General features: G+C 40.4%; 2 protein-coding genes across 2 annotated transcripts in view; both read right to left on the reverse strand.

Annotated features, from left to right (window-relative positions):
• Positions 1-25: 25 nt before the first annotated feature.
• Positions 26-12,230, reverse strand: snrkb (SNF related kinase b). The gene is made up of 5 exons (XM_072434369.1): positions 12,061-12,230; positions 10,824-11,158; positions 9,939-10,333; positions 4,402-4,543; positions 26-2,171 (listed from the first exon to the last, which is right to left on the reverse strand). Exons 2-5 carry the CDS (start codon positions 11,057-11,059, stop codon positions 1,241-1,243), a joined length of 1,704 nt encoding a protein of 567 aa, XP_072290470.1. The 5' UTR covers positions 11,060-11,158; positions 12,061-12,230; the 3' UTR covers positions 26-1,240.
• A 566-nt stretch (positions 12,231-12,796) lies between these two features.
• LOC140349283 (probable E3 ubiquitin-protein ligase HERC3) overlaps positions 12,797-19,655 on the reverse strand; it is a 6,962-nt gene continuing 103 nt past the window's right edge. Inside the window, exons 1-23 of the mRNA XM_072435558.1 lie at positions 19,467-19,655; positions 18,089-18,197; positions 17,907-17,983; positions 17,585-17,806; positions 17,427-17,518; positions 17,216-17,346; positions 17,018-17,142; positions 16,866-16,939; positions 16,682-16,797; positions 16,545-16,604; positions 16,352-16,457; positions 15,855-16,044; positions 15,647-15,783; positions 15,361-15,477; positions 15,172-15,270; positions 14,919-15,068; positions 14,698-14,838; positions 14,459-14,631; positions 14,270-14,330; positions 14,133-14,203; positions 13,763-13,946; positions 13,414-13,513; positions 12,797-13,209 (exon numbers count right to left, since the gene is read on the reverse strand). The exon at positions 19,467-19,655 is cut by the window's right edge and continues 103 nt beyond it. Of these exons, the coding sequence (XP_072291659.1) occupies positions 12,992-13,209; positions 13,414-13,513; positions 13,763-13,946; positions 14,133-14,203; positions 14,270-14,330; positions 14,459-14,631; positions 14,698-14,838; positions 14,919-15,068; positions 15,172-15,270; positions 15,361-15,477; positions 15,647-15,783; positions 15,855-16,044; positions 16,352-16,457; positions 16,545-16,604; positions 16,682-16,797; positions 16,866-16,939; positions 17,018-17,142; positions 17,216-17,346; positions 17,427-17,518; positions 17,585-17,806; positions 17,907-17,983; positions 18,089-18,197; positions 19,467-19,655 (2,942 nt within the window). The 3' untranslated portion in view covers positions 12,797-12,991. The remainder of the gene's footprint in view (positions 13,210-13,413; positions 13,514-13,762; positions 13,947-14,132; positions 14,204-14,269; positions 14,331-14,458; positions 14,632-14,697; positions 14,839-14,918; positions 15,069-15,171; positions 15,271-15,360; positions 15,478-15,646; positions 15,784-15,854; positions 16,045-16,351; positions 16,458-16,544; positions 16,605-16,681; positions 16,798-16,865; positions 16,940-17,017; positions 17,143-17,215; positions 17,347-17,426; positions 17,519-17,584; positions 17,807-17,906; positions 17,984-18,088; positions 18,198-19,466) is intronic.

Below are 19,655 nucleotides of genomic sequence, written 5' to 3' on the forward strand. Positions count from 1 at the left end.
ATCATAAAGCACCGTAACACAGTGGTCAGTTTCATAATTCTTTTTTAATAAATTAATTCAAGAAAAATAAGTCCAAAGCCCAGAGAAAGAGCACTAGAAGTTTAGGTCCATGGGCACAGGGAGATGCAGTTACTCAGGAGCATTGATAGGATTATAAATCTTTTCTGCACAGATTGCAAAGTCACATGACATTCTCTCTCTTTTGGGAATGACCAGTTGATCACAGGTCACAAGTTCAGAATCGAATTTGTATGGACTCTTGCAATTCGTCCAAAGCAGCTTACACTTTGGCTTTCGTTAGCTTCAAACTTTTTTAAATAGTATCTAAAAAAGACAAAATACACTGTGCAAGTAAAATATTAAGTCTATCAATGCATTGATCTCATGATGGCTTGCAACTACAGTGGTCACCATTTTGAGTTTCCTCAAAAATACAAGTACAATGAATCCCAACAAAACCACAGAGGTATATGGCCATAAATAACAGTAATATTAACAACATGCACATCACATTTCTCATGTTCAGAAATGCAACTTTTCAGATGATCAAACATAAATATACTTTTGACATATGCACACTCAAACTTCAGTTATCAGCAGAATGAAATGTCTGCATCCCACCAATAGTCAATGATTATACAATCTATTGTACAGTTGTATAAGAACAAAAGGTCCAATAAGGGCAATTTTTAACCAACACCTGACGTCAGGCTTTTATACATCAGCATATCATGTAACAGTCTGTGTCTTTACAAATAAGAGCTTATATTAAGAGCTTTCAACAACATAGAGCAATTTGTGCAAAAGGAATGGATCAGGCGCTACTCTGTAGCTGAAGCTGGTAGTTTATAAATATCAAATATTTATAACTTTTTAAAAATGCCTCCAGTGCTAACGCTGGAACAGTCTTGCTGTATTTTACCACTTTAAAGTCAGAGTTATAGAGTCCAGCTGAAGGCAAACAAACCCAATTAGGCACCGTATGAACAAAAAAGACAGCAGCTTATTTCTCTAAAATACTTGATGTTCTAGTCTCAACATTTGAGCATTTTTTATTCTTTCTTTCCTTGAGTTTTTCATGCTAAGCTTGATTGGACAGTTGCAAAGTCTTACACACGTGGAGCTTCTGTACACAGCAGCAAATAATGAGTTTCCTCTGAAGGTTTGGTTGTCCTGCTTCTGCATGGGCTCAACACTTGGTTACACAGTTACTGTACTGTTGGGTGAAGTCCTTCTTTCTCTACAATACTCTGCAGCAGTTATACTGAGCCAGTGGCATGGTCTTCGACTTGTTCTGAGTTGGGATATTAAAAGTCATTGCTTTCTCACAAAGAGGAAACTGGAAAATTCTTTCACGCAGTTTTAAGCTGTGACGTTTGGCCGTCTCTGCCCGAGGGACAGAATCTGGATTCTGCAGTGGATTGTGGGACTCTAGCCTGTCGGCTGAGAGCTTCTTTCTGCAGCCTTCCTCTGCCCTTTGGTCTAGTTCTTGGTGGGCTACATGTGTGTCTTTGGAGTCCAGAAGGTCGGGGGAGGACAGAGCTGGAGCTGAGGGGAAAGGAGCAGGTTTGCTGCTGTTATTGTTGGGCTCTTGACACTGTAGACTGACTGAGTCTGTCACTGTCTCAGGAACAGACACTGAACTCGAGGCACTAACATCTCCGAGACTCACAGGCTGTTCAGAAATCACAAAGTCTTTGTCCACAGCCTTTTCCTCAGGCTCTTCCATGATTTTAACGGTTTCTCTTTTCTCCACTTCAAGACTCAGTTTCTCATCAGTTTGTGTCAAAAGCATTGGTGGTCCCTCATCTGTCCCGTCCTCCTCCTCCTCCTCTTCCTCATCCTCCTCTTCACAGATCTGCTGCAGACCCAGGAGACTCTTCTGGGCTGGGGGTTCTGGGGCTGGGGCAGGGGCTGGCCTCAGTGTGACGCTCAGTCTGGGCTGCCATGGACCGGGGAAAGGCGTGTGAGTGGCGGGTTTAGCAGCAAGCAGGTCCCCGCTCTCTGGAGCTGAGCGAGGCGAGCTGGGAGATAGAGCCCCCGACAGCCAGGAGGGAGGGGCTTCAGGGGTCAGCAGAGCATCCTCCAGCCCCTTCAGCCAATCATGAGCCTCAATCTCTTCTAGGGTTGCACGACTGGTGGGATCTTTCTGCAGCATCCGGGAAATTAAACTAGAAATATACAACAAAAATATGTTTTTATTATTCATAATTATCAAGGTATTTCCCAATATACACAGGGATCAAACTATTAAGTGTAAACAAAGTCTTCTCTATTCATTGTTAGTTTTCAGGCTAATAATTGCATTATTGAAGGACTGAAGGATAAAAACTTTAACAAGGACCAAATTAAGATGGCTGATGACCCAAGTCCAAGCCTTGCAAAAAACAACAACAAACTGCAAATCAACTAAAAAGGACCAAGGGACAAGTCAGGATATAATGGAAAGGATTCAGTTAACATGTATTATTTATTAAGAAGGATATTAGATAGATAATAAGAAATGAAAACATACTTGCGACTGACAAAACTAACTATTAATATGTCTACAATACGAGCTATATATGCAGCTTGCACTTCAGCTCCATTTTCTCTCCCGTGTGACCAGGGGCGATGTCATATGACAGCTGCTGTGTCAGATGTGGGAAGATGTGCCTGAGATAATGAACAAACCACAGAGCCTATTTTGACCTACTGCTTTCAGACTGCAGGGAATAAAATAGGTAAAAAAAAGAAAAAATAAAGAGCATAAAGACGTCCATTCATGAGTCTGACAATAGCACGCAGCTGTTGTATTACACACACAGTCTGAGGCAGCACCTATTGTACCACACTGAACCAACAACTAAAGAGAATAGTTTCATCTCGCCAGGCTATCTACTTTCTGGTAAATCTATCTGCATTGTACAGTTTAATCATGATAAATAAAGTCTTCATGGCTACAAATAACCCTTCTTATGCTTTCAAAAGAGGGTCAAGACATAAACATAAAACATTTTAGAAGATGTTAAGGATATTCTAGAGGACGGTAAGTTACACCACTTAAAAAGTATCCTTTATTAGGTAAATAAATCATAGTAATCATAATAATAATTTTAAAAATATATAGTAAAATATAAAAAGCTACACTGTTTTAGAAAAGGTTTAAACTCTACTCAGCTACTTGTACATAACAAGTAGCTGTAGTAAATAACCAAGAAGCAAGTCAAAGAAATTATGTAATGAATAATCCAGGCTAAAGCAAAACACTTGTGCATTTGGCATTTCACTATTACCAAGTGCTGGTGATATCACCTGAACAGTGTGGTTTTGGTCCGAGGTGTAAAGAGTCAAGGTTAAGTGAGAAACACACAAGTACGTGTGAGCTAAAGGGGACTGTGGAGACAAGAGGTAATGCGCACATCATCAGAAGGTAATCAAACGTGTGTCATGGCATTTAAAGGGTGTGTGAGTGACTACACTCTATGGATTGACTTCACACTGCAGCAATCGTCTCTACAATAAATAGGACACACAAATTATCCAGTGAAACGCAGACTAATGAGAGAATTTTCCGGTCAGCAGATCCGGTCACCCCCCACATCTACTGCATTAAATCTCGGAGAGAGCGGGACTATAAAAGACAAACTCAGCCACGGGCCAAAGCGAACCTCATGAACTTCAGGATCTGGGATTTTTGTTGTAGCCATGAACATTTAAAGCCTGATTTAGGACTATTTTACATGAGTGACTATGTCACTAAACAGTGATTTTACGAGAAGGTTACAGAAGGTTATTCAAGGTTCAGCTGAGGCTTTTCATTAGAGTCATTCTGTGGGAACATGTGTGTCCAGTGAGGCATAATTCAATTGAAACTCAATATTACCTAATGATAAGAGGAAACAAAAACAAGAACATATTTTATGAGAAAACAAAACATGTGTAATGCCAAAGGAACATGGATTATACAGTGGTGGGAAGTAATAAAGTGCAAAAGTAAAAGTTCTATACTTAAATAAAATGTTTAGGCAATTGTACTTCTAAAGTCATTTTTACAATGGATACTTTTCACTTTTTCTTTACAACATTTGAGAGCATCTGTATCTGTTCCTTACTGGACTGAAAAGTAAGAGTTTTTTCAAAGGCGACATCCCGACTATAGATTTTGAGTTTAAGTCTCAGCTTTGAGCAAACAAAAATATATACTGGTAATAGAAAAAAATACAAAATGTATTTTTAATTTAAAATTCTTTATTAAAATCACCACAATTAATGCTCTAACAGTCAAAATCTGTGTGAAATAATTTTACTCTTGAAGTACATTTTGACTACAACTATGGAAAGAGTTGGAGCAGCCCTGTGTTCCTATTGTATACATCGAGTTATATAACGGCATGACCCTGTGTGTGCGCGTGCACTTACTGTCTGCAGTGGTCCGAGACATGCTCTGGGATGCGGTATCGACAGTCCAGGATCATGACCAGAGTCTCGCTGTCGTTGGTTTCGTAGAAGGGAGGCACTCCACACACCAACATGTACAAGATCACCCCCAGAGACCAGATATCTGCAGCACACAGCACAGCGCCACGTTATCTACAGCACCTTTAAATAGGCCACTTCTCCTCTGGGCACTCGTAAGATGATTCAGTTTGAGCTTTAAATAAAAACTATACCAGTGTGTAAAAGAGTGTGTAAAACAGAATGTGCAGGGGCTGGGAGCTTGAGGAACAAACTATAACAAAATTCTCTAAATGATTGCTGCTTTTTCTACATTATTTGGATTATGTAAACGTCTACTCAACCATTAAACTAGCCTTTACTTCCCCAGTCAGAGCACATTAGACCAGGGTCATCTCATAATGTTAAGGAATGTCTATGTGTGAAAGAGGGATGTCCGGTCGACAGGATTTGGACCCTTCTTGAGTTTGACAGTGTTCTTTTCAAGGCCCCTCCCTTCCTTCCCTCGTCCCCTCTGCAGACAGACACACAGACTATGGCAGAGCAGAGCAGCAGGCTCGAGACAAGAGAGCTGTGGCCATAACAGGGGGAGTGTTGTATCTGCTGCTATTCTCAGAATTTCCTTCTCACTTTGGTCTAAAGACAAACTGTCCTCTCTGTGGCTGCTGTGCTATAACAATAAAAATAACTTTGAAAAAAGAAATAAAAAGAAATACAGCTCCACACACTCATGTAAAAGGGTATTGTATATATTATTGCTTAATTTAATCTAAAAGTCAGTAAAATCTGACCTGAATAAAACTGTAGAAAACATACATAAATCAAGTCATTTTCTTCAAGGTCAGTTACAGAAATCTAACCCCAAAAGCAACTTCCTCTTATCTAATAAATGACATTTATTAGATACTTTAATAACTGTAATTTATTAAAGTATCTAATTTTGACAAGTATGTTATCTTCTACTAATAGAATGTAAATCTTCTCTACAACTCCTCGTTGTGAGGTGCCCTTGCATTCTTTTTCTCCAGTAAAAAATATAAATCTTTGTACCACATGATATCAATGCTCAGAACAAAGCTTTTTGACAGGGCCGCACGCGCGCGCGCACGCACGCACGCACACGCACGCACGCACACACACACACTTCTCTAGCCTCTGGGGAATATCACACTTTCCCAGCATGCATTAGTATCTTACTGAGATCACAACTCAAGGTACAGTTTCTAGCGCTACTGTCCGATTATAAGTTATTCAATTGTAATTGTGCCTTTTTGATAGTCTAGTTGATAGTTGAAATCTATGCAGGAAAAAAAAAGTTGCAGAAGCTGTTCTTTTCTGCTCTTAAACAAGAATACACTGGGGCAGTGAAGATTTCTCCATCATCCAGTGGATGTGGTGGAGAATAAATAGGAATCAATTCAACATACTTTTTAAAAGTTTTACTTATCATCCTTACCAGCAAAACATTTTACTTACTCAACATAATTAGAACTATCCATAGACCACAGACGTTGCCTTAATCTTCAAACTTTAAACTGTTTAGTTGGCATATTTAGGTTTAGGGCTGTACAACAAAAAAGTTTTTTTTGTCAAGTTATTTTTTTTTTGTCAAGTTAAAATTAAAATTGGTTTGTTGTAATATTTAATTGACCTGACATGGACTTGAAAACGCCCAGTGAAAAGCAGAAGTCCTTCACCACATTCTCTGTGTGTGAGCTCCACCCATGTCCTGTGAGTGTTACCAAATGTACACAAGTCCAAGTCAAGGCACAGAGCACATCAGATCATAACAGGCATAAAGGCTGATAAAGAGTCTTTCCTCTAACGCTAATGTGAAGCCTGCCATTATTACCACTTGGAGCAGAAAAGTTCAAAGTTTGTCGGTGGCAGTAATGCCTTATGTAACCGTGAGCTCCTGTATGTATGTATGACGCCTGGGAGCTTCTCCTCCCAGTCATATGACTATCCCCAAACAAACACGCTGAAGAACAGGGCTGTGAGGAAGAGAGAAAATAGTCTTTCCAAGAGACTTAAACAAAGAAACAATGAGAGATCAGATCATCAAAGTCAGCAGAAGTAACAGAGTGTCACAGACTGAGCTTGTTCTAACAGCTTTAAATAAGAGCTTTGAATGAAGGAACATTTCCTGAAGCATCTACTTCTTTGGCTATATTTATTTCTGAAGCTCAAGAAATTATATATGCTGCTTTTGCTTTACAGTTTGACTTTGCACTTGAAACCTGTAATTGGTTATTGCTTATGAATGAACTTTCTGTTCATTTGAATTACAAACACTCTTGTTATTGATTTAAGGTCAACAACAGCAAAAGCAGTTATACAAATTATATCCACGGTTGCAAGATTCAAACAAATCTTGCCAGAAGCCACAGCATAGGGCCTTTTAGAATAGAAGCTGGAGACGTGATTATGATGCTATGGTTCTGATCCACAGGTCGCAGAGTGAGTCACTGCAGGAGTAAAGTGCTCTGTTTCAGAAGATGCTACACAGAGGGACTTAAATGGACTCTCCACCTGGACACTTTAAAAAAGAGGAACATGGAAAGGGGAAGTGGACAAGCTCATAAGTCATGCTGGAGATGTGGAAGCATGGGAGTTTACTATTTTTTACACAGACTGTGAACCAATGGGTTTCTTTATTGAGGAGTCGACTGAGTGACTGTGATGGCAGATGCATAAGCGAGAAGAAGATTAACGCTGCTTTTAAACTGTTTAGTGTTACAAACAGTGATGAAGATCATGTAAAAGCAACAAATACATTCAAAAATGGCTGAATACACATGCCAAACAAAATGAATACAACTAAAATGGGATTGTTCAACTAAATCTATCAGATCTGATCTCAAACAGAAGAGTAAAGAGCATCAAAGCTTGCCATTGCCATAGTTACTCGTCTTCATCTACACATAACGACCTAAAATACAGATTTAGGAAATACAAATGTTCCCCTACAATGCATCAGGAAAGTGTCTCTTTTGCTTGCTTGTTTACATCATGGAGTCTATGGGTTTTATCAGTCGACTTAAAGGAGACGTGTGCTTTTTCAGGTTTTCAGCCTCTTTTCATTTCACCGGAACAAGTTTGTCATTTACATGTTTTTATTTGAGAGTGATGTTTTAGAAGCCTCCATGTATCAGTCGATACTTGGGCTACAACAATTTGAGTGCCTTGAAGGTGGAAAAGCGCTGCATAAAGATAGTAACCATCAACCATTAATTGAATAATCATGTCTAGTTGACTAAAAAATACTTGTGATCATATTTTGATGAATCGTAATTGTTGAAAATGTAAAAAAATAATTGTAATCAATATTACACTTTATTCATAATTACTCTCCATCTAGAAGCAGGCTGACTTGATATTTCAACATTTATTTGGTTAATATTTAAAAAATACAGTGTGCAATAGAAAAAAAAATCATTTGACTAGTCGACTAATCAAAACAGCCCTAATTGCAACGTAGTACAGGGTAGTGGGCGGGAACAGGGGGTGAGTGAAACAGGAATTGTCTGAGCACTCGAGCCTCTGGTGCAGGACAATACAGGATTACTCAAACATGCAGGAATCAATCCAAATACTTGGATTACAAACTTTGAGTGATCTTATGATGAGAGATCACAGATGTAACCAAGTTCAAATGTAATCAAAGTTAATTTTGCAAAACGTGTCCCTTTAAGTTCTGCATCTATTCCTCAGATTCCTCTCCTCGAAGTTTTGTATTTTGCTAAATTGTTGGCAAACAGTTAAATCTTTATCACATAATTCTGCTCCATATTTACCAAATTAAATTCTTAACAGTTAACTAGCACTTTGCTGATACTGGAAATATGTTTGATGCTGCTGCTCCATCTACTGCTGGTGCCCCCAATACGTTCGCCTGACCAGCCATTCCCAACACGTTTTGACAGACTACTTTACAAAACCTGAGGGTCTGGGATCCAACCCAGTCGCGCCAATTTCCAAAGGGAGTGATTGACAGGCGGATTAACCAATCAGACAAACACATTGGATTACAAACATGGTGGATTACGAGGAAAGGATAAAAATAACACAGACTGAGAAACGTTGCCGACTTCTGCCGAGTCAACAAGCGACGCACTAAACTCTGTAAATCTGAGGTAAATTAAGTTATATATTTTGTTCTGAATGTTCCGACAATATTTGAGAGACGTCTTTTTATTCTAGAGACACGTGACACAAATTAGCGGCGATGGTTGGACCGGTAAATGCTGGAAAGTTTTGTTTGACGCCCCCCAATGGTCCGATTCCAGACCGAGACGCATTCGAACAGAATGTGGGCGGGACTGGCGGGTCAGGCAACAATACGTGAGGATAGAACGGATAATCAAAAAATAAAACTCAAAAACTTTGCAGATCGGCCCTAGACTTTGCAGATCTTTTTCAAGTACACTGCAGGACCTTCCTCTGCCTCTGCCTGCCCACTGGATAATACTGATGCATGGGATTTTCTTTTAGTGTTAACCAATCACTGTCTCAACACACACACACACACATAAACACAATAACACGGACAAAGTGCTTGCGATGCAGAGGGAGTCCGGTGGGGAGCTGCAGTGTTGGGCTCAAATGCAGAACGTGCCCAGTTGGCTCACGACTGACCGACTGCGGAGACTGACCCACATTCGCTACTACGCACTAATCCTGTGAACAAACCCACAACACTGTGACAGAAAACAACTGCATGGAACCGTGAATGCAGGAGCAATCGCTGAGAAGGAGCTGCAAGGTCAATGGAAAAGCAGTGCTACATAAAAGGGATTTAGGAAGAGAAAATGTTCGGTTACAAAACCCCCGACTATCCAGTTTTATAAAGTTTAAGTATGCAAAGTGTCATATACGTAGCTAGGCCTGTCCCCATTGTTACTATATCCACTTTGTTGGTAATATATTAAGTTTCATTAATATGCTCGTAAATTATCTTGTTATTAATGTTTTTTTTTATGACATTTTGTTATTGTGACAGGCCTACATATGGAGCAATAGCTATATTTGCACAGCTGGTTTTGCAATATTCTGTCCATTTTGTATATTTTGTATTTAGATGTAGTCATTGTTTATATTGTATCCTTTAACTTATCATGCATGGATATTATTTTTATATAAGACGCACTAAAGTTGTATATCTAAAAAGTATTCTTGCGATTTATTTAATGCAAGAACAAACGGTGGAATAAACACAATAAACACAATAATGTCAAACTCGATTTAGATACTATGGAATAAGATCAATACTAGAAGTTCCGCTAAAGCACAAGATCATGTTCAGGAAAAGTCACATGTTGTTCCGATTGTTGTGATATGTTTTAATGTCCATAATTGTGCAGATTACTCTCCGATTTGAGATACTTTTGTTTTGACTTTGGAACACGCGAGGCCAAAGCAATAACATCTCCATGAGACAAGTGTCCACCACAAATCGTCTGCACCTTTAAGCTCTCTCAGAAGTCTTCCTCTGTACTCACCGACAGCAGGCGCGTCGTACTCTTCCCCCAGCAGGATCTCTGGAGCGGAGTAGGCCAGTGACCCGCAGCTCGTGGCCAACATGGTCCCGGGCTGAAACAAGTTGCTGAAGCCAAAGTCGGTGAGTTTGACGGCGCCCTGCTGTGGGAAGAACACCACGTTCTCCGGTTTGAGGTCGCGGTGCACCACGTGGAGCCGGTGGCAGTAGGACACGGCGCGGACGATCTGAGCAAAGTGGCGTTTAGCCGTGCCCTCGGCCACTCCTCCGTCATGGCGCTGGATGTAGTCGTACAGGTCGCCCCCTTCTGCCAGCTCCATCACCAGATACAGGGTGCTCGGGGTGTCGATGACCTCGTAAAGGCGCACCACGTTGGGATGCTGCACCCTCCTCATGCACCTAAAAGCAGGTGAATATTATTTATCACCCAGTTTCACTTTGCCGTCTGTAAAAGAAACTGAAATTCTAAAGCCCAAAAATGAATGCATGTGAATATTAACAATGTGCCAAAGGTTTTGTCAGCAGGAGATGAGTTACAAATATTTAAAAAAAAACAGCTTTCATGTTTTTGTAGTCTTTGTAGAGCTGCTATTGAAACACCAACTTTGGAACTGATCAACACTTAACCATATCTGTGCGAGCCAATGTAATCACCATGGTAAACACCTCATGTGTGCACAATATTATGGCATCCCTGCTAAGAATCTAGTGCTCAGCTTGAGCTTTTAAAAGACCAAGACTCCTTTGAACAGTGAAAATGTCTGTTCTATTTTTGTCTCAAATTACTCAACAAATTTGAAAAATCATTTGAAGAAAATGCTGACTAAAGGGCGCATATCGGTCATATTTTCTCCCTCCAAAGAAATAATCTCCCATTAGTTGCCTTTACCTCACTTCTTGTAAGAGGTGACTTGTTGCCATGACATCAAGCTTAGTCTTATTAATAATCTTGACAGCCACCAGTTGACCAGTGTTGACGTGACGCGCCAGTTTCACAACAGCAAAGTGGCCCCTGCCCAACGTCCGGCCCAGGTGGTACAGTCCGCTGAGGTCCGAGCGTCCCGAGACAGTTTTAGGACTCAAACTTCCCTCTTCCACACAAACGATGGCTTCTGGGCACTCCATTTTGGGACTGTTTGACGAGTCAGACTGGTAGGACACGCAGAGAGGGACAAATGCAGGGAAGTAGTCGTGTCAAGATGTTCCTCACGGCCGGGGTGTTAACTGTGGACAAAAAGGACAGCACAATGAGATATAAAATGAGTCAGATAATCTTTTGGGCCCAGAGGGGGCTTTAGATGAGTCAGCAGCTGCTACAGGATACTCCAATACAACACAAACATGTTATATCACATCTAGTATTGTGTACATGTGACATTGATGTTTACAGATGAAACCACTGCAGTAAAAAATATTCCTTTATCGTCCATAACTGAAGATGCTGCTTGGCCCATATCTCAAATAACACCCATCCAGCACAAATGGGCCATGGATCAATGCTGTAACAGGACACCATAATGTATGTCAGAAAGTGCGCACGGGAGTGGGTCTTCATTAGTTTGACTAAAAGGGTCAAAGGGGGCTTAGAGCTGATGTCACAGTATCGTCAATCATCACATATTTATAAGTCTAGCTTTTGATAACAACAGTGGGCAGTCTGCAAAATGCCAAGTTTTTACTTCATTATTGTAGAGAGTTCTTATTTAACCTACTTTTTTATCCATTTGTGGGTCTGTCCGACATTAGATTTAGTCAGCTTTATGACCGCACTGTTGACACTTTACCTCTCACATGTTTGAGAGCACTGGCTCCAGTCACAGCTCCATCTCCAGACGTGTGAGCTACATGATGACCGGGCCTGCTGTGGCGCACGTAAAGCCGATACAGTGCGTTATAAACTGCACCTTGTGTCCACTTGCCATGGGCCGCCACACTGGAGTTGAGGCCAGCGGACACTGCTGCAGTTCAGAGTTGACAAATGCGCAGGTACGTGTCCCCATCCTCCTCCTCTGCCCCGCGAAACATCTCAAAACACGCAACAACAGCGGCTCCAACAGCGGCTCCAACAGCGCCACATGCGGACGCCGCCGCCGCTGGTGGATCGAGCGGACTGAAGCTTCACTTACCATTGTTGTTGAATGCTCCCGGAGCTGCGGCTTGTTCCGGCTGCAGTGCTTCGTTGGTGATCCAGGTCCTTGTGTGACGCTGCGGCTTAAAAACGCTCTCAGCTGAGTGTTTCTGCGCGCGTCTGCTCCATGTCAGCGCTCCATGTGAGCCGCACTTTCCTCATGTGCACTGACTACAGCCGCTAAGCTGGGCTCAAGTCAGAGCGCCACGCACGAGCGCCACGCACGAGCGCCGCTCAGAGCACGGCGCGCGCGCCCTCGTGCACAGGCGCGCGCGCCCACTTTCCTTTTGACGTCAACACATTCCATCTGAGCTGCGGCCTCGCGCTCAGAACAAGGGCAGAATAACGGCTTGAACAATTACATAACTGACCAAAGAAGCTGTTTTGTTTATGGAGAACAAGGGACAAGAATGAAAAAGTCATTCAAACTTTATTTCTACAGAGACACACACAAAACATATCATAGATATATGTACACATGCATTTTCACAGATTTGGGAAAATGGTTGGATGTAGGAAGTAGCAGTGGAGGTACAGGTAGTATGAGTTTATATAGCCTAACTATTATCACCTGTACTAGTTAGTCTTTTAATGCAGCTAATGCAGTTAATTAGTGTCTCATAAGGGTAAATGGAAATAGTTGGCTATTTTGCAGAAGGTAATTTGAATGTGTGTTCAAAGTATTGCTCATCAGTTGTAAAATTATATGTTTATGAAGATCTCTTAAGCTCATGCTAATCGACATGCTAAAATATTTGTTGGTGTTATTCTTTGTTGAGTGATGAACTGCATGGAGGATGATCTCATCTTTGCAGTTATTTGTGTCATTCATACAGTGGAAAAAGGAAACGTGCGATTGGCTCCCTCTAGTGGTCATTTTGTACAATACAGAACTCCATCCATCCAATAACGAATGAGACAGAATGAGATCATGTTCTGAATCCTGTCTCGGGCTTAATAGCTTCAATCACTCTTTTCCTCATGATGTCTTTAGAGGAGTACAAAGGCAGCTCTAGGATCGAGTGACACGTGAGCGACTCAGGGAAGTGTTCATCAGCGTGACCGCTAAGGACCAACTTCTGACGGACTTTCATCTGAATCTGACCCAGTCCAAAGATGGGAGCTCGTCTATGTCCAGTCAGGAACCCTAAAACAACAGACCAATCAATATAAAACAACTTTATTCTACTAGATTCATTATTCTTTATTATTATATTTATTATTATTATGTAAAAAACAATGTTAAAAGTACATTTTATATACATTCGGGTAAATATCACTTGCATCCAAATCCTTCCTTGTTTTTTGTTGCGCTATATATTCAAATAATTAATAAAGATCATTTACTCACATAAAAAATCCTTCTTTTGTTCCTCATTTAGCTCTTCAAAAACGTCCCAAAACATGTGAATAGTTGGATGTCCTGCATATTCCAAACTATAGACAGTGTTCTAAATAAAGAGAGAGAGAGAGCACACAGAAAAATTAATAAATCAATAATAACTAGTATCATCATCTCTATCTCAAGTGCAATGTCCTTACTTCAGACATAAAGCTAGAAACAAAGTAAAATAATCTTTGTCAGAAAAAAATAATTACTAGTCAAGACACTATTCTACAAGACTCAACTACAGTCATTTTAACTTGACCGATATTTATTTTTGTGGTGTACATACAAAATAAATGTGGTGAAGGAGTACCTGTTTTAAAGCGGTCCAGTCGTAGTTCTGGCTGCCCACCATGACGCCCCTCAGCTCCTCCGGCTTGAACAGCTGCACTGCGGACAGCTCACACACCTGGAAGAAGCCACGCCTGAACTCCTCAAACACTGTCTGCACGGACGTGGTGAAGACATAGCGCACATAGGCATCCACAAACTCCTGCCTGCGTGAAAGTAAAGCATATCGTCGAAAATCACACACAATAAAAATACAAATGGCTTTGTATTTCCCAGTCTGTTTGCAGCCCAGATCATTATTAAGGATTATGCAATTACTCAGCCGTCAATTACTTTTTGTCTGTACAGTACAGCATTTATTAATATTCAAAATACATTTGACTGAATCGCACCTATTGTCATTTGTCACTGGTTTGCCAGGATTTGAAGGATCCAGTTCAGCCTCTGTCTTATCCCAATCTATCTGTAATCAGAGTTGTTAAAACATGCAGCGGGTTTATTTTTGTGCGTAAATCAAAGTAATACTTACTGTAAAGTACATGTACAAGTCCTCTACGTTGGCTTCGTAGTTTAGAACATACTGTAAACTTCTGGAAAACATTCATAAAATACGTTATTGAGTGACGAGGACAAGCAAAAGGTGGTGGGATGTTGATACTGAGGATTGCAGATTTTAGCAACTATTGTAAAATATCAAAAACATAGTTGTTTCACATACTGTCCAACACTTGGGCTGAGTTCAGTGAGATCGTCCAGACACGGATCAATACTCAGGAGCTTCTTGAACAGCGCCAGAGGAAAAGGCAGGTGTATGATGCATTGGTTGTATAAAGCCAAACCACAAAGCTTCCCAAACAGAAAGAATCGCTGTTTCTTCTCCATTGACACTTGCTGTAAAACCATGCATGTGTAAATTTACCACTTCATTTGTCATTTGTTGTTTGATCCTATACTTACATTGGAGGGAAACCAAGCCAATGTTTGGGATTCATTGAACATGAGCATTTCAGAGTCGGCAGAAACAATCTTCAGAAACAGATGGTGAAAGAGGTCTCGTTTGTAAACCTCTGTGATTTTGGAGTCTCCGTCAAAATGCACCTGACATTCAAAAAACTCCATGTTAGGCTAAACAAACTGCATGAGTCTATACTGTGCTCAATAGGAAACTAGAACATTACTATAAGTGGCTTTCTGAGTGCGAAGTCAGAACAAGCAGCCAGTTGTTGGAAAGTGTCTTCTACAAGCGACGCTCGTTTCAAATTGAGATGAAGATAAGGCTGAGGAAACCATCCAAGGAATAAGTTAAAATAATCCTGCTGATGTTCTTTCTGTAACACAAAAACATCATTAGACATTTTTACCCATTCTTCTACTAGTTTGCATAATACTACGAGATAAAATAAGTTAAGCTTAATAAGCTCAATAAACTACCATAGTCCATTCACAATCCAAGTCAAACGCTTTTTTCTTAGATTGAAGATCCATCAGAAACTTGTAGTTACAGAGGATGAGGTCGTTATTATAAACGCACTGCAGAGAAAAAGTTATTTTACAATGACATTTTGGTTTATAGTATAATATATACAAATATACAGTTTGAAAATATATTTCTTTTATCACCTCTCCTGCTTTTGTGGAATGCCAAATAGTGACATCCTTTTGAAGAACGGGATCACTCAGTGTTAGACTAAATGTTGTTTCTGGGAGTTTTTCATCACCTGTTTTCATAGTGTTTATCTGTAAATGACAATCTCATCAGCAATAAAATTACAAAGAAACATTGACTCTTGGATAATACAGTTAGAATAAAAATATAAGACTTTTTTATTACAGCTCATCTCGACTATAGCTCAATAGAAAGATACAATGTCTTACTAACAAGAGAGTGAACATTAACAATACTAACATTGTACATGTCTTCAAGGATCAGCACCAGGTCTTTGGCCTCAATAGAAGGAACGAGCAGCATCTGAGACAAAGCATCCCTCCAAGCCTCAACGTGTCTTTTTCTGGTGGAATACGGCAGCAAGGCGTGCCAGTCCCCTACTGAAGACAACATTTATTTAACATCAACACAACGTGATCAGCACACAATGAGAGCAGAAGAGCCGTACATAAGACTTTCTGGCTCTGAAGTGGCAGATTGTGAATTGCAGTGGCCAGTTTATCTGCCAGTGCTGAGTCTTTGTTGTGTTTGAGGACCACCACCATGAGCTCGGTGAGAAGCAGGTAAACCCTCAAAGCCTCCACTCCCACTGGGGCCTGGTTCAGAGCGGAGAGAGAATCCAGGGCTGCAGCTTCAACCTGGCAACATACAAACACTTCAGATCTGCTCATCCAAACACGACCCAGTATTAAAACTGTTTGGTTGGCATCACACATTGTTTCTCCTCTCTCTCCCTCTTCATGCATTTTCTCTTCCCTCACTTTCACCAATTAATCATCCAGAACCAAAACTTTCTGTGATGACACCTGTTTCCAAATTGTTGTCCAAAAGGTTATAATCAAATTATGTCTGAACATGGATAGAACTCATGTCCAAATCTAAACTGTATTAAGATCTAGATTTAATTCCAATATTTAGTTGTTTTGAAATGCATAAATCACTGACCAGCTTCAAAACATTGGCCTTATCGAGCAGATTAGCAAAAGATCTCTCAGCAGCTGTTAGATCCAAGCCACAGTAATTCGCTGACGTTTGGAAGTGCTTGTCTTTTCTGTTATACATCAAAAAAGTAAATAAAACATGAATTAGACTCATTAAAAACAACAAAGTCTAAAATATCACATGACACAAGTATTACCTGTGTTCAAGAAAGCTTCTGTTCAAACGTGACAGGGAGGAAAATGTCCTGTGGATTTCTCTGTAAAGTTAAAAATTATCATTACGCAAGAATTAGAAAATATTAGTATCATTATAACATGATGCTAGAAGCCATACGATTTAGTCTGTTTCCCCGATTGAGAGCCTGAAGTCCACTTGAGGATCAGATCCTCAAGACTTGGCTGTCCCTTCCACGTCACACTGTTAGAGACTATATGTATATCCTCGGTATCCTGTGAAAGATTTCATAATTATTTCTACAACTCTGTATGCGTATTATATGGGGCGTGTTTGGTCTTACCTCAGAAAAACATGTTGCAAAAGAACAGTTGGCTCCAGCAAAGATGTTGCATATTTTGACTCCATCACTGTGTTCTAGTTCCATCAGAAAAGTTAACCATCATGCTATATTTTAAAATAGTGAATTACCTTTGAGACTTTAGAATGTGTTACCTAGTGGCAGATGCACAGGCAGAGGAACCGCTGGATGAGTCTCTCCTCTGTGTCCTAGCTGGCCCTGATCTCCACAGCCAAACGAGAACAACCTCCGAGACTCTATCATCACTAAAGTGTGCTGCCTGTAAGAGAGCTTCAGATTAGAAATCATACAACAGAAATACTTGGATCACTTCAGGGCATTAGTTAATGTACCTGCCACATGCCACCTGTGTAACCTTTGACCCCAAAAGCTCAGCGATCAGTCGAGGTCGTAGTTCATCCCTGAAGGAGTTATGTCCGAGCTGGCCATGTCCACCTGTACCGAATGTGAACACGGCTCCATCCTGCAGAGACACACCTTTACTATAGAAGGTCACTGATAAGAGAGAGCGTGTGTGTAGTTATGCTGTATATTGTGTCGCACCTTGGTCAAAACTGCAGTGTGTAAAAGTCCACAGGAGATAAAACAGGTTTTCTTTGAGTTTAAATAGTGAACAGCAGTTGGACTTCCTCTGTCTGCAGGAAAAACACATATGAACACAAGTCTAAAGATATAAAGATGTGAATATAGTGAGGCAGTACCTGTGGTGTCCCCCAGGCCCAGTTGTCCACAGGAGTTATTGCCCCAGCCAAACACTGCTCCAGACAGAGACAAGCTGAAGCTGTGCTCTCCTCCTGCTGCCACCTGCACCAGGGGCAGGTCCGACAGGCTCGGCACCTGCACAGGTGAGGTCACTCTGAACGACTCCTGTCCCAGACCAAGCTGACCTCTAGAGTTCTGGCCCCAAGTGAACACGTGCCCATCTGAACAGAGACCACAATAACACGAGGCGTAAGACCTATTAGGGTCTGGTTCACCAATGAAAAGTCTGGTAGAAGTTATATTAAGAAAATATGATGTTACCTTTAGTCAGTGCAACTGAATGTTGGCTTCCACATGAAACTTGTGACACTGGAACACCACTCAAGCCTTTCACAGGCCTGAAACAAACAAAATTAGGAGGTGCTTCTCAAACACCTTCAGATCTGTCCATTGTATGACCTAGTAAATAAATACACATAAATATGAATACATGTTTCCGATACCTTGGGTTTCCTTTGTGAAAACACAACACCTGTCCTTTCCTGGTCAGCAGCATCACCTCGTCATCAGTACAGCTCGAAGCTCTGATCTTCTCTTTACACTCCACACACTCTGCATCACAACACGGTTAGTCCCAGACACTTTAAAGTCACGTTTATGTTGCTTATTGATACACACGTCTATCATTTAACACAAAGGTGTTGGAAATGTGATGACACTCCATTTGAAGTGAAAACGGAAGTTTGAAAGGCGTGCTTTCTGCACTGTTCATCAGTGACTTGGACACTTTACTTGCTGCAGAACGGTTGCCATCCTATTAAAATAAAATATCCTACTATAAACGTGTTCATGAAACTTGTAGTTTTTGTATATTCTGATGACACAATTGTGATGTCCGTTACATAATTTGGCCAACAGAAAAGTCATAGATTATATGTGTAAATACCTTGACAAGAGGAAATTAAAAAAAAAAAAAACTTATACTACAAAAAATGTATATTGGCACGTAGAAAAGAGGCCGGATCAACACTTTCTGAAGTGGAAACTTGTTAGAAGTCGTACCTCATTTTAAGTATATAGGTCCTATATTTAAGTCTAACGGATGATTTAAATCTGCAACCACAAATCTGTTATCTGTCCTTTTCCTCTGTATCTACCTGCGATGTATCAATGAAATTTCCCCATGTGTGGACAATAAAGGAATATCTTATCTTATCTTATCTTAAAGCTGAATGACGCAGCCTCACGTGCAACGCCTGCTGTTCTTGCCAAACGCATAACATGTATTCTCCCACTAGATGTCGCCCTAGAGTGTTTACACGCGCTGGTTACACCTTTCGTGACGTACGTCTGCTGGGTGTGGCCCCATGGGTGTGGCCATGGATCTATTTTAAGACTGTGGGCATTTAAGAGAATGGACATACTTGGAAAAATGACATCTTCGTTTCTTTAAGTTAACTACAAAATTAAATAGATGTCTGTAATAATTTCAAGTTTCAGTTAAAATTAGGTTTCATTGCATTTATTTTAGTAGTTTATTGTTATCTGCCCACATTTCACATTTAAAACACTTTTTAATTGAAAATGTTTTTAAATGTTTAGCTCTGTGTATTTTTGCTTATCTTGTATGTTAAGTAAAAATCTAGTCAAGTTGTTTTAAAAGAATAATCATATTATCTACTTGAACATTAAAATTAAATATTTCTGTTATTTCCTTTGAGACTTTTTTGGTATTTTGCAGTAAAATTTAAATTGCCACTTAATATTAGATTTTCAAATCTGAATTCTGAAAATAAAATCCAAATACCCATAGATACACTGACCTGTGTGCTCCATTCCATGTACTGTGTATGGTGACAAACACATCAAATATTCTCTTACTCTGTTTCCCTCTGGATCTCGTTCCGTCCTTGTTCTCATTGATGTAAATAATAAAGGCCTTTCCAGTAGTTTTGACAAAGGAGATGACGCGGAGCCCCTCAGACAGATGAGTGACGTGAGAGCCCAGGTCCAAATAACACACTCCATTGTCGGTCCCTTTGGCCTCGTAAGTGGCATCTCTGAGCCTAA

Source organism: Eucyclogobius newberryi, unplaced genomic scaffold, assembly GCF_026437365.1.
Source record: "Eucyclogobius newberryi isolate DKJ021-1_F unplaced genomic scaffold, fEucNew1.0.hap1 SCAF_7, whole genome shotgun sequence".
Taxonomy (NCBI): domain Eukaryota; kingdom Metazoa; phylum Chordata; class Actinopteri; order Gobiiformes; family Gobiidae; genus Eucyclogobius; species Eucyclogobius newberryi.